Here is a 14007-nt window from a genome sequence, read left to right on the forward strand (position 1 = left end):
CAACTCGTATGCTTCAGATAGAGGAGATGCATGAACGCAGAAGGATGGCGGTGACGGACGGTAGAGGATGACGGATCATGACGGATGAGGATGATGGATCACTCTCCTGATGAGGGTTGAGCATTCACACCCCTAACTACACTTTTCGATGCCCATTTCCCCTGAGTGATTTTGATTCTACGCATCAGGATTGGAAGCAACCTTGGAAGCCTTCAACACCACTTGTCACGCGCATACTCGCACGCAAGGAATCCAGTCAATGCGCCATGATCGCAGCAGTCCCTCTGCATAACTACAGGAACAGGAACCACTGTCGTGGTTGGTGGTGAGGATTGAGGATGAGAGGATTGATGATGAGTGATCAATCCCAGCATTCTGGGCCCCCAGTGATCAGCCCTGAGTGCACTGGAGTGATTCTCAAACACTGCTGGCGCCGTGTTTCAGGCGCAGGGGCCAGTGGGCGGCCCCGGTTGCGGGTATCTCGGCCACTAAATAATCCGCCAACTTGTTTACAGTTGAGCCGGTGGAGCCCGTCAGAATGGTCCGGCGCAGGTACCAGCAATAAATCGGTCACTTGGTGCGTGTGAGTGGAGGCTCGGGTGGGTAATGAGACAGGGATGCCGGCTTTGGGAGCTGAAAAAAAGGGAGAGAGGGAAAGTTTGTTTTCTCTGGGGAGAGGTGCAGCGGCAAGACAGGACAGTCGAGTGAAATAGGCATGCATCAGTAAAGGGAAGAGAAGGGAAGGGAAGTGGGAGAAGAAAACACACGAGGAACGGAAGTGTGTGTGTGATAAGAGGAAGAGAGAGGAGAAAGAGAGAGAGATATGCATACAAAGTACGTACTCCAAAGTTCACTCGGGCCTAATGCCAGAGAGATCGACAAAAGCAAAGAAAGACAGCCAGTCGAGACGCGGGTACACACCCATACGAGAGAGAGAGAGGATATTAGCTAGAGTACCGATCATCTATCACGCCACGCTAACGAACTACATGGACATCGGATACAGTCGAGAGATGGGGGAGATGCGCGTGTGTGAGAGAGCAAGGTGGAAAGGCAGAGAGGCAGAGAGACAAGAGACAAGACACACGAGAGAAACAATATCGCGGATCATATCAAATCTAAAACCAAAAATCCAATACAACAGCACAGGCCACTCTGCTGTTTCGCCGTCCGGGTCCAGGCGCACCAAGGCGCTTGGAGAGGGGACTGTACCAATTTACGAAATTAGGAAGACGATCGATGCCCCATCTGTATACAAATTATTGTACACGGTCTGTACAAGGGGAATAGCGTCGCCGCGGCTCCTCTCTGTCTGGCCGAAGTCTAGCCATCTACGAGGTAGTCCTGTGGGGGATGGTGTTGATGCTGGCTGCTGATCCGCCTGCTTTTGCCTTTTGGTTGCTGTGTAGTCTCCCAAGGTGACTGATGATGACTGACTGTCGTGTCTCTCATGTCTCTCATGCCTCTCATATCCGTCGATCCATCCACACTCGCATCCCCATCCACCCGTCAACCCATGCCACCACTCCATCTCCATGCCCACCCGCTCCCACCAACCACACACACCACTGCACACCCCCCCGACCTGTCTATCTGTCTGTCCTGGTCCTGTCCCTGCATCGCACCAATCCAGCCCCCCCAGGGTTGCCGCACCCGACCCCAAGGATCTTGCAGCACAGCTGCATGCATCGGCTCATTCCACATTCCAATCTACCTAAAGTGTCTGCATGATACAGTCGGGTACCAAGTCCCTCTGTCACTTCCTCTCTTTGGACGACATCGACGACGACGACGTCGACGACACGACAAGGACGACCATCCTCGTCGACTCCGGTGCTGATCGAGTACCTGGTCCGCCGTGTTTGTGTGAGCGTGCGACGCGGTCCTCTGTCTCTTGTCTCGCTCTCCCTCCTGTCCCTGTCTCTCTGTCTCTCCCGCGCTCCGTCTCCTCTCCTCCTCAGCCGCGGGTCGCCCAGCCCACACACGCGTGACGCCGCCGCCCATCCCTGCTCCGGCCTTTTTTTCTCCAGGGATCACGAGCTGAGCTCATCAGGAGCTTGCTTTCCTACCGTTGAGCTCACGTGAGATCGCCGACGAACGAACCCAAGCAAAGGTCCCCTCACTCACGGTTGGCGACAGCGCCGGGGCAAAACATCCAAAATCGTCGTCGAGTCTGGAAGCGCCGCCCGACTGCTGCCAGCCAGCACTCGAAACAGGGAGCCGCCGCGCTTTTTTCCCTTGTGTGTTCTCACCCCATCCCCCCTCCCCCTCCGTGTCCGGCCGCCCTGCCGACGACTCGCGACTGCGTGACGTGAACCTGCCTGGATCCTCGTCCCACCGACGGACGGCGACGCATGGCAGACCTTCGCCTTCGCCTGTCCAGTCGTACCGCGCCGCCGAGGATGGTCGACCACCATCACCGGTTTCCCATGACAAGTCTGTCGGTCAACATCCCCTCCTCCGGACTCATGTCCGGCCACAAGCGCGCAGAGTCTTTGAACAGCCTGCACCTGGAGCATGCAGCAAACCAAGGCCGTTTCGAAACCTTTTACCCCAGCCAGGACCCAGAGTCTCGCCCCAAGAACCAGGTACGTACGCGCCCGCCGCGCCCCTCGGCTCCCGTCTGATCTATTCTCGTCGTCGGCGCCCTGCAGACAATGCATGCATCCGCGCATACATTGCAGCTACTCCTCCGCGACCGGCCCACCCCTTTCTCTCTTTTGCGATTTCCTTTTTCTTTCGTTGCCCGCCTCCCCATCTATTTATATAGACAAAACCTGACCAACACGCCCGCCTTTTTAGTCATTACCGAGCTTCCGCGAGGTTTTCGGCCCCCGGGAGGCGCTGCCGGCCGTCCCCCAGGCCGCAGCACTGCCGTCCCACTTGGCTGCTTCACCATTGGAAGGATCCCCGCATGCAGGAGAGGGCTCCTCCTCGCTGCATCATCCTGCGGCGCCAGACCTGCATGTCTCCTCCGCGGCCGCAGCAGCCCTGGCCCCGTCAGCAGCCGCCGCCCACCACCACCACCATCATCACCACCATCACCACCACCACCAGCGCACGCTGTCCGCCAACATCGAGGTCGACTACGCCCTGTCGCCCACCTCGCGCAAGCGCAAGTCGGACCCCTTCAAGCACTGGGGCGCCCACCAGCTCCAGAAGAAGACCTACTTCCCTTCGCCGTCCAAGAAGCCGCGGAGGTCAGACGGCGGCCTGCTCGAGCAAGATGAGGACCCGCAGCACCAGCAGCAGCACCAGCAGCAAGACCAGCTTCTCGGCAGTGGCGGGCCGGGCGGCGGCGGCGGCAGCAGCAGCAGCATAAGTCGCCGCGGTCCCCTCACCGCCACCGCCGCCGCCGCCCCCGGCCGCCGGAGCGACCTCGACAGCCTGGGCAGGCTCAGCATCAAGCCGTCGTCCTCGTCGCCCACGCCGTCGGCGTCGTCGCCCTCGGCCGCGTTCCCGCCCAACCCGTTCGACGTGCGCTTCGTGCACCTGCCCGGCGAGGAGACCAACAGCGTGCCCGTGCACGACACGTGCGACGCCGTGCGCGCCAAGATCTGCGCCTTCCTGTCGCACCGCGGCATCACGCAGGCCGCCTTCCTGCGGGCCATCGCCACCTCGTTCCACGACGGCCGGCGCTTCCAGGGCGCGCAGCTGTCGCGCTTCCTCGCCCTCCAGGGCCCCACGGCCGGGTCGACGAGCGGCGTCTTCTACGCCGCCTACGTCTTCTTCGAGAAGGTGCGCATCCGCGACGGCGAGCCCAAGAGCGCCGAGCGCCTCGAGCTCGAGAGGCGGTACCCCGAGGGCTTCAACTCGGCCGACGTGCGCAACTGCGTGTCGAGGGTGGAGCAGCAAGCTGCTGCTGCCTCTTCTGCCAATGTGTCTCCGATGTGAAAAGAGATGACGTGACGGGAGAATGAGCACGGGTGGGTGTGAGGAAGTAATGAACGCTGGGTTATAGAGTCCCAGGCGAAGACAGCTAATGAACAGTGTGAGAGACTTGGGGGGAGGTCGAGGTTCTCTCTCACACTCAACACATATGACGAGCCGGGTACGGGACAGGGCAAACAGGGACTGTGGATGTGCAACCGAACGTTGGCGGACGGAGCCATATACTCACATATCACTCACTCACTCACACAAACACACAACACCACAACAACGAACGCACGTACGCATGCACGCACTTACACCTTCACACTTTACGTCTATACCACCACACGCAGAGAGCTCTTTACGAACGACTGCCCCTTTTGCTAATTTCTGCTTCTTTTTTTCTTCTTCTTTTTTCTATACTTTCTTCTCTGCCTTTTACTCGAAGCCAATGGGTCTTTTGCTGGGTCTGATTTTCCCTCCGCGCAGTTTTATACCACCGAAACACCGCAAAGAGCCGCGAGGCGCCAAAGAGTTTTTGACCAAAACCCTTGTGTATTTTATTTAATACTCCTCCTTTTTGACTCTTTTTAGATACCTTTTTTGTATTTCCCGGGGGGGCCGGCAAAAGACACATACACACCAACACCTAGTTACTAGTTACACATCCCATCAAGTCACGTCACTTCCACCTCGACACCACCCACACACACACACACACTTACACAACACACGGAGAACAGCATCCTCTTTTTCTTTCCTTTGACGAGACGATGGAGGGAAATGAAGGAGTGGGTATTCGCACAGGGCAAGGAGCGGTGGCCATATGTCTTGGTATAACATTATATATATAATATGTAGTTCATGTCGCCGTCGCGCGGCATTTTAATGTGTCAATCATCAACTTTTCTCAGTTCTTGCTGGTGCTCGCCTCTCCAAACTCCTCATGATATCATGGCCGAGAAAGATATATCTATATGATCCTCTTCTTATTTTATATCTGCACCCATGAGTCTATCAAGGCAGCGGCTCGTGCCAGAGAGCCTGCGATTATATGGTATGTTGTAAGGTCTTGATCAGCCCGCTTCCAACAGGGGACGGGGTTGGATGTTGGCGAGCCCAACAGTCAACCGGGGGTATCGTTCATGACCGGGAAAAGAAAATTAAGAAATCATGATTGCGTCTCGCCTCCCACGTCCCCCCCAGCTTCTTCAGCAGTGCCACCGCCACCAACAGCAGCACCCGACCCGGACCCCGACCCGGACCCCGACCGGCCGCCGTCGCCGTCGCCGTCGCCATCGACGACGACGACCTGCTCCTTCGCCCGCACCTCCCAGCCGCACCGCACGAGCCAGAACAGCACGACGGGCGGCGTCGTCAGCAGCGCCAGCAGGCCCCCGAACAGCAGCTTGAAGACCTCGGGCGCCCACCGCCGGCCAAAGTACCAGTCCCACCCCCAGCCGGCGTCGAACCGGCGCCGCCCCACGGCCGTCAGGATGCCGACGGCGGGGGCCCAGAGGAGGAAGAAGCTCGGCACCACGGCGGCGAGGACCTGCGCCGCCAGCAGGGCCGCCCAGCGCCGGGCGGACCAGAACTTGTCGCCGCCGAGTGTGGGCTGGTGTGCGGTGCCCGCCGCGGCTTCGACGGTGTCGGTCGTCGCGGGTGTGGTGGTGGTGGCGGCGGCGGCGTCGGGGTCCGTGTCCGTGTCCTCGGGCAGGGCGAGCAGCGCGCGCAGCAGCCAGCCCGGGTTCTCGGGCGCCGGGACGAAGCCGACGGGCTGGACGCCGCCGGCGCGCAGGTCGCGCGTGACGAGGACGAGCTCGATGACCCAGGTGACGAGGCACTGGACGACGATGGTGACGGCGCCGTCGCCGGCGAGCGTGTTGGGCAGCTGGAAGAGGCGGATCGGGTTGCGTTCGACGTCCTGGTTCGCGTACATTGCTGTTGTGCGAGGGGGGTTGTCACACACCGCGCGAGTCAGTCCCATTGCATCTCTTCCTTTTTTTTGTTGTCCCAGGAGACACGGCATGCTGAGCTTGGGGGAAAAGACATAAGGAGCCTAACATACCACAAGCAATGCCAAAGTTGATCCCCCCCGACAGGATCATGGCGCCGACGCCGTCGATGCCGAACACGTAGAAGAGCTGGTGCGCCGTGAACGAGTCGCTCGGGGCCAGCGGGCCGATTTGCAGCGCCGCCGTCTCGCCTGCCGCCGGCGCGGCTACGGCGGCGGCGTCATCCGAGTCGGGGGCCGAGGAGTCCGGGCGAGCCGGCCGGCCCAGGAACGGGCTGCGGAGCCAGGCGGACATGTAATTATGCGGTCAAGTCAGTCTTGCCGCTGGTCCGGTTCTTTCCCCTGCTACGACAGCGACAACGGCGGCGTTCCAAGGAAGGGAAAAGAAAAGGTCGTCAAGCAAAGGGGGGGACGGACGCAACAGGAGCATGTCAAAAGAAGGTTGTACCCGGATAGGTGTGTGGGCATGCCAAAAGATATAAAGCATCGCTCCTTTCCCCGGTGCCCCCTCTCCTAACGCCGGACCGGGGGTGGGAGGTAGAGCTTATTTAAGGAGAGAACTGTGTCGGGCAGGGCTGATTAATGGCACCATTAGGCGCAGATTCTGCTTTCGGAGTTTAAGCACAGTTCACACCGCCGCATCCCGGGCCACCTAGTCAAGCCCTGACGGACTGGCCCGGCGATGCCGGTCTAGAAAAGCTTGTGGGAGCTGGCTCGAGTCATGGCCCACAACGCCGAAATGCCGGTCCAACCAGACGGCAGGCCGCTGGGACTGCTGCGATGGTTCAACCTTGGCCTTCGGCCTCTCTTATTACGGTACCTGAACCCATCGTCGGTTTGGCCAACTCGCTGTCGTGTGGGCGCGCCGAATGATGAAGAAGAAAGAAAAAAAAAAGGGGGACGGTCACCGTAGCGCGACCTCATCAGGAGATAAAGTCTGGAAGCATCAGATCCCCAATCTCGCGGGGGCAGGGTGCCGGACCCACCACTTTAATTGGCCGCTATGGGGTGGGTGCTGAGCAGAGAGCTAAAAAGTAATCCCCCCAAGTTTCAGTTCAACCACAGCTCATCTGTTAGGCAGAGATACATGCCACAGCGGCCCAAACTTAAAAAAAACCTCCCTCCGTAGGGTACCTAGGTCGGTCCTCCAAGATGAAAACCCACCCTGTTGATGCTGCTGCAGGGTCTTCTCATGCAAAGGTGCCGAGCCGATAGGGCAATTAAGTTCCGAACGCACCCTAACTCTGGCGCACCAGATGCAGATATCCTGGACCCTGCTTGCATGAAGAAAACAGTCCCAGTGTTGTCTCTTGTCTTGTTAGTTGCTGACTTCGCGGGAGCTTTTCAAAGGTGGCGGCGACGGGACTTGGACCTGGGCTTGTCTTTGACAGCGGAACGATGCGCGCCCGCCCACCCAGAACCTTGATTCAATGACAAGCTAAGAAGTCAAAGCCTCTTTTTCGTCTAAAGGTCGCACTCCATAGAGATCCTGCCTGGCCAGATAGCGAGCAGCATCTGTGCTATGTCTCCGCCAACCCGAGTGACCATCTCAAAAAGCACAGCCAGTGGACAAGTCGCACGAGCAGCTCGAGTCACAAGATAGAGCTTTGGGTCAAAACAGCAGTCAGCTTGCCGGGGGAAACATGGCCGAGTCCATCACAAAGTCATGCTCCGTACCTGACGACCACCAAAAACAGTAAACACACGGCGAGCAAAACTGGGCATCGGTCACGCAGACGGCAGTGTTTTGATAGCTTTGGGCTTCAAGTATATAGGCTTACTTTTTTACTTCTATTCCCGCATGTTCCTTCTGCCCCATGAGACCTGCCTGAATCGCGACGCCCAAGATGGCGCGCACGGCATCCATGTTCAAAGACGTGAGAACCAACCCACACCCGAACGCCGGCCAAAGTAGCCACCGTAGACCCTCCCTTACCGGCCAATGGGCAAGATGACCGGGAGGAGTCCTTTTTTATCCTTTCCCATTTGCCAATCGGAGCCCACCCTCCCTGCCCGCATCCGAGACGGTGGCTGCAATGCCAGGTCTGCCAGGCTGCTGGGCCCGACCACGTCTTTCCCGGTTCGCGACGCTAGTCCCAAGACTCGCAAACAAGAAGCTGATTCTCGATATCATCCTCTATCATCCTCTCGTTTGGTGTCCTCGCCCAACTTCCGGCCAGTCGTGAGCCCTTGCTTCCCTTGGCCCCAAGTCCTCGTTCTGCCATCCAAGATGAGGGCACGATCCGCACATATAACAAGCTCACCAACGCCCCTTTCCATCCCTTCTGGAGGGCAAGAGAAAAAAAAAGAAAGTAAGGAAATCGTAGCATCAGGAACACGCGCCTGTCATATTCGAAACTGAACTGTTTGTTCTATGCAATTCGACAAGAGTTCCCAATCCGAATGGGACTCGCAAGCAACGAAAGGGGTATAGTGCCAGCAGCCACAAAATGAAAAAGGAAAATAAGGGGAAAATGGAGAACAGAAAGGAGTAAAGTCTTAAAAAGAAGAATGAAAAGAAAGAAAATGCAATAAAAGTCCAAATGCACCCTGCTTGGACAGTCAATGTCGAAAACAAAAGCAAGCAAGGGTGTTCAAGACCCAAAAGCATTGAAGAATGGAGGTAGTAGAAGAAGAAGAGAAGAAAAGCAGTCAATGACATCCGTCAGCAAGTCGCCGAGACGAGAAAACAAGATGAAGAGTCTCGTCCTCAGCAAAGGACGCCACCAAGAAGTCAAGGTGCGAACATGAATAAGAGTGCCGGGTCTTAACCAAGCAAGGAAGTCAACCAGCATTTCAAGTCGTACTAAGAAAATAGGAGTGCAGATTGCTCCTCAACTCCGCTCAGTTCCCCATCCCCTCCTCTGCTCTTCTGCAGGGTCAGGCCAGCCAGTCGAATACATGAATCCTGCAGAGGGGCCCGCTTGCAGGTACGGCGAGCCCGAGCTCGGGGGCATCGTCAGGGCTATGTTCTGCGGGATGGACGTGCTTGAGTAGCTCGGCTGGAGGCCAGTGTAGTTCCTAGCGTCATACTGGGGCAGGCTATATCCTGTATAGATGTTGCTACTGTGGCCAGGGTCGGCCGTCGTCGTCGTCGTCGTCCGCTGTCGCTTCTGCGGGGTCTCGCCATAGTCAGGATAGGCCTGGGCTCCGGTGTAGTAGTCAGCGGGGCTTTGCTGCCCATTGGTCTGCCGAGCTCCCAGCGGCGAGTAGGTTGCAGCCTGGAGAGAAGAAGTGTCCTTGGGCTCAGAGCTCCTGCGCTCTGTTGCCCGCGAGAGGTCGGCAGACTGGGCGTTTCGTTTCCGGGTCGTCATGCTGCGCGAGTCCTTGCGCAGCCGTAGCCGCACGCCCTGGTCGCTGAAGGACCGGGTGAGGAATGTTGATTCTGACATGCCGGGGAAGTTTTTGCCGGTATGGACCGCGAACGGATTAGAGGTTATGCTGGTGATCTGAAGGCACTCGTTGTTCTGCATCTGGAAGAGGGTAAAACGGAGTCGGAACGTGCCCTCATTCTTGACGCTCAGATCGCCAAAGACGAAGAAGCCGCCGTCTTGGTTGTTGGTGTCCTTGAGGCGGTGCAGAGAGGAGACAATAGTTCCCACGAGAGGGTTGGGCTTTGGATCGGGACCGCCCTCGACAGGCACCAGAGCGCACGACATGAAGTAGTAGGGACCTGTGGCGATCAGTGTGTCAGAGACGCTGGGCCCATTTTCCGCCATAGGTTAGGTTCAGCTGAGATGGACTGACTTTGAAGAAAGTGCTGGGCAGGATCCTTTCTGGTGCTGACTTCGAGTTGGATGATAGGTGGAGGATCGACGGGCTTCCGGTCTGCATCGAAAGCAATGTCAGTTTGTCCTTGCCTTGACAGCGATGACAAGAAACAGAGGGAGGGGCTGGCATGGAGAGAAAAGAAAAAGAAAAGTCGGAAAGAAAAGATGTTCCCGTCGTTTTGAACTCTCACCTTTGTCCTTGCCCACCACGACCCTGGCCGTGAGGGGCTGCTGTCGGACGTGGAGGGTGTAGTCATCCTCATTCGGATCGTGCAACATGTTTAGTCTGTCGTTGTCCGTGTTGAGGTTGAGTCTGTTTTTGGTGGTGGTCTTGAAGTTGAATCTGTAGCTGTCAGTATCCAAGTTGAGTCTGGGGCTGTTCGTGATGAAGTTGAGCCTGTGGTTGGCTGTCGGATTTTTGAATGGTAGCGAAGAAAGGGAACACATTTGAGGATCCGAGGTCGAGAGATAGCCTCTTCCGTATGGCAAAATGGATGGCTTTTGGCCACGTCCTCGACAGTGCGTACCGAGGCTGTTTTGAGAAGATTTTGGGCTGCCAAATGCTCTCGAGGCGGCTGACTCTTTCGTATCCGCCAAGAGAAAGCTGCTCCGAAGCGTGAGTCTGCGTCAGGCTGTGCGCTAGATCTCTAGGTGTCTAAGACGCCTTGATGCGTCAAATTCGCGTGGGTTGTTTTGGCAGCCAGACCATTCGGAGACCTTCTCCAAGGACGGCCCCGAGATCTCTAGCTCCGGCTGGCGTGGGTACTGCTTCCTCCCAGAGCCGCAGCGCACGCAGGTGGTCCAATTTTAAGTTTCTCAGGAACCGTGGTTTGGCTTCGGATGGCGAAGCAAAGAGTTCGGGATGATGGATGCAGGGTGACTGGTCATATGGTCGGTGGCTGAGGGGCAGAGAGAAGATAGTGACGAAGCCGCTCACACACTGGGAGAAGTGGCGGCGAGTAGTTCGATGCTCCGAGAGATACTGATAACACTGTCCACGTCCGATGCGCCCGATGACGAAATCCGCAAGGTGTGGTCCGAGTTGAGCAGCAAGATATCCTGGGACCGGTCACACGAGTTCGAGATGGGATGGGAGGAGGGGAACGAGTGGGAAAACGATAGCTTATAAGTGCCTGTTAACGACAAAGTAATGGCAGAGGAAAGGAAGGTCAGAGAGTCGCAATGGACAAGCAACAGCCAGCGATAATAAGACTGGAGGGATTCTGATATGATTGACAAGCAGTAGCCAGTCGGGAGCGGCCTTGGTGAACGATGATGTCTTGCTGTGACCGGGGGAGGGGGGGTGTGTCCCCATAGGCTCGAGCATCTGCATCCCAGGCATGAACAAGGAGCTGCTGGACTCCCCCATTGCGCAAGGGTCCTTCGGCCGTGGCCTGGGAAAGGCTCCTCCGGCAGAGCCCACACCAGGGTAGGTAGCCACCTACTAAGGTACGCAAAGGTTCGAAGTAGGTAGGGTGTCCGGCTTCGTAGATTACAATTCTGGAGCGGCACAACCCCTTGCACCCCTGTATCTGTATGGATCGGAAGTACCAAACCTCGATGCAGACAGGGTAGGGTGGGTAAAGCAGGCTAGAGCGAGAATAAGAGTAAAACAGAGAACAAAGAGAAGAAGAAGGCGATGGACAAGGGGAGGAGGGAGCTTGGTCCAAGCCGGCCAGAGCTGCTAGTACCCACCAGGATGAGATGGGCTTTTCTCCTCTACAAGAACAACCCAATCTTACGAGGGCAGGAACATCCAATTGAGAGGTGATGGGGAAAGAGGCACCCTCGATTTGCTGCTGCCGCTCTTCCTGCTTTCTGTTGTTTGCTCAAGTGCTTAAAATAAAGACCGTCCGCCAGGTGAGCCGCTGAGGGCTTGCATGAGGCAGGGTATTGACATGTCTTCTGCGTAACCGAGAACCAGCTGGCCTGGTTTACGATCGATGGGGAGCGGGTCAGCCTGCCAGCAGGAGGCTTGAGACGAACAGCTCGCAAATGGGTTGGGTGGTGGGAGAGGCGTTCTGGCACCAGTGGCGGCGGCGGCGGCGGTGACAATCATGTCGAAAGGCTGGTGGTAGCCGGCACTTTCAAGGACCAGGGTGCGCTTGTCTGGCTAAATGGAGCGGGATGCGGTCCAGGGTACCTGTACTTCCGGCGGCCTTCCGAGACGAACCAAGATTTTGACAGCTGCTACGCACTTGCCTGGCCCTACAGACAGCAGCCCGGTCAGGCGACTTTGAAGGACCTTGAACGTTTGGTGCTGCTTTTTTTTCCTTCTTATTTTCCTGTTGTTGTTGGGGAATGAAAGGCAAAGAATCAATGCCTAGAAGCCGAGGATCGCCAAAGGAAATTGTGTAGGAGAGACCAAAAGACAGAGCGAGAGAAGGACTAAATCTTGTCAAAGGTACCTCCAGTAGGTACTTTTTCGACCTGGCAGGGTTTCATGGGCAACGGTGCTAAGGGCTTCCGTCTAGAAAGGCTTCCATGTATGACCAGGGTCAAAGGTCTTGGCTCCTGGGCCCATCATCCCGCTCTCAGATACCGACTTGCAAGCTCGAGGTACCTGGCCGCTTCTTTTTCCCTTCATCTCCATCTCCTTGGTCACGCCAGCGACAAGATGCTGAGTAGATCCTCTGTCTGGCATCTTGGGTGTGAGGGAATCCTCCTCCTGCATTCTCTCCGGACCCCATCCGTCTGTGCGGGGTGCCACTTCGACAACAGCATAAACGGCGGTGCCGAAAGCGTCTGATCTTACAGCACTCGCATTCATGCTTTGGTTTTGTGCAAGGTGTGGCCGGTGCGCGGCGCTCTTTTCGTCTGATCTGGATATACGTGTGAACAACCCCAAGCCGCCCAGGTTTGGTTTTGAAACCCGGCAACGGACATATCCCGGGTCAGGCCATCCGTCATCCGCCACCCGCAATTGCTGGCCGGCTGGCTGGAGATGATGGGATGGCGGGGAAGGGAACAAAGGTTGACAGCATTTCTGGAGATGGTACTGTGTGGTAGGCAGTCCCTGGGAAGAAGCAGGACGGGAATGGCACTCCGGGGATTTTGTTCTTGGCATTCGACCTGAATGTTGAGACGGCAAGCTTCCTGAAGACGGCTTCTCCACGCTCGCGCTGCCGATGCACCCTCCAATTTCTTGCACAAATCTCCGAATCAAGCCATACCTCGAATGGACGTCCAGGCGAGATTCATCATGCTTCATCGATGTCGTCGTGGGCGGGGCGCGCTAACGGTCGTGAGGCCGAGCGAGGACCGCATCCAAGGACATCAAGTCATGATGCCTCTTTAACCTACCTACTCCGTAGTGGTAGTTTTTTCCACCTAGCTCAGCCAAGGATCAAGATAGTAGATCACAGGTCGGCAAGCCACTACGAATCTACGATGGTAAGGATCTGATCTCTAGGAGCAACAGTGAAAATCCCTCAGAATCAGATCCGCCCGAGCGCGGGACTGGAGTGGTCTGGGAACAGATGGACCACAGAGCAGATCACCCCAACTTTTTCATGGCCATTCGTGAAGCCTCGTCGTTGGCAGCAAGACCACGGCCGTGGCCTGCGAAGCGACTTTCACGCCAGGGGCCCCGCCACCCAGACGTGTAAGGGGACGTCAAAAGGCTCCAGACACACTCGCACATGCACACATGCACACACGCACACACACATAGTTCATGGGTGTTCGTGCGTCCACATGGCCGATTTTCAGGTACAGCAATTGCCACGCCGCTAATGCACCTCATGTCGCCCATCCTTTCGACCACGCGGTCCTGATGGCCTCCAAGATGAGTTCGCACCGTGTCAACAAGTCTGCATGTTGGTTTTGGGGAAGCCATTTTTAAGGGACTGCCATATCAACATCCGCTTCTGTGTCGCGGTCAAGGCCATATGGCGTGTGCCAATTTATTTCCATAAATGAAGCTAATACCGGGGTCGGTGCCCATTGTTCACATCCTGAGGTAGGGCCGATACGACCTGGCAATTAAGACAGATCTGCTACTGGAAATAGTCCCTTGGGGTCCAGCTCCAGGAAAGGACGGATTATGCCTGCAAATTGGCAGCTCGCTCGTCCTGTCAGCCCATCGGCCGGAGGGTCTCCGTCGACAGGAGTCCTCAACTCCCAAGAGCAGTCCTACGCAGTCTAGATTTCGAGAAAAGGCTCGATGGGCTGATAACTTGCTATTCCCACCCCGTATACCACGGCGTCTGCTGTGGTGTGGTGCTGACAAAAAAAACGCGAACCTGGAGTTTCGGCAGAACTAAGCTTGAGGAGATCAGACACACAAGAGCGAGAAGCGACGTTATGCGCCATTTGCACATCCCAGGTATGAGTGATAATCATGGAGGC

General features: G+C 56.8%; 4 protein-coding genes across 4 annotated transcripts; 1 reads left to right on the forward strand and 3 right to left on the reverse strand.

Annotated features, from left to right (window-relative positions):
- Positions 1 to 2468: 2468 nt before the first annotated feature.
- On the forward strand, positions 2469 to 3894 carry E0L32_001330 (uncharacterized protein; the record flags this gene model as incomplete). The annotated part of the gene is made up of 2 exons (XM_031135397.1): positions 2469 to 2588; positions 2803 to 3894. 2 exons carry the CDS (start codon positions 2469 to 2471, stop codon positions 3892 to 3894), a joined length of 1212 nt encoding a protein of 403 aa, XP_030991844.1.
- Positions 3895 to 5044: 1150 nt separating this feature from the next.
- E0L32_001331 (uncharacterized protein) lies at positions 5045 to 6182 on the reverse strand (the record flags this gene model as incomplete). Its single annotated transcript, XM_031135398.1, has 2 exons — positions 5045 to 5871; positions 5942 to 6182. 2 exons carry the CDS (start codon positions 6180 to 6182, stop codon positions 5045 to 5047), a joined length of 1068 nt encoding a protein of 355 aa, XP_030991845.1.
- Positions 6183 to 8721: 2539 nt separating this feature from the next.
- E0L32_001332 (uncharacterized protein) lies at positions 8722 to 9936 on the reverse strand (the record flags this gene model as incomplete). The annotated part of the gene is made up of 3 exons (XM_031135399.1): positions 8722 to 9560; positions 9635 to 9715; positions 9849 to 9936. 3 exons carry the CDS (start codon positions 9934 to 9936, stop codon positions 8722 to 8724), a joined length of 1008 nt encoding a protein of 335 aa, XP_030991846.1.
- A 2191-nt stretch (positions 9937 to 12127) lies between these two features.
- Positions 12128 to 12427, reverse strand: E0L32_001333 (uncharacterized protein; the record flags this gene model as incomplete). Its single annotated transcript, XM_031135401.1, has 1 exon — positions 12128 to 12427. The coding sequence occupies one exon, from the start codon at positions 12425 to 12427 to the stop codon at positions 12128 to 12130; it is 300 nt and encodes a 99-aa protein (XP_030991847.1).
- Positions 12428 to 14007: the final 1580 nt, after the last annotated feature.

This window comes from Thyridium curvatum (assembly GCF_004353045.1).
Source record: "Thyridium curvatum strain D216 chromosome Unknown NODE_5_length_802575_cov_81.998223, whole genome shotgun sequence".
NCBI lineage: Eukaryota > Fungi > Ascomycota > Sordariomycetes > Thyridiales > Thyridiaceae > Thyridium > Thyridium curvatum.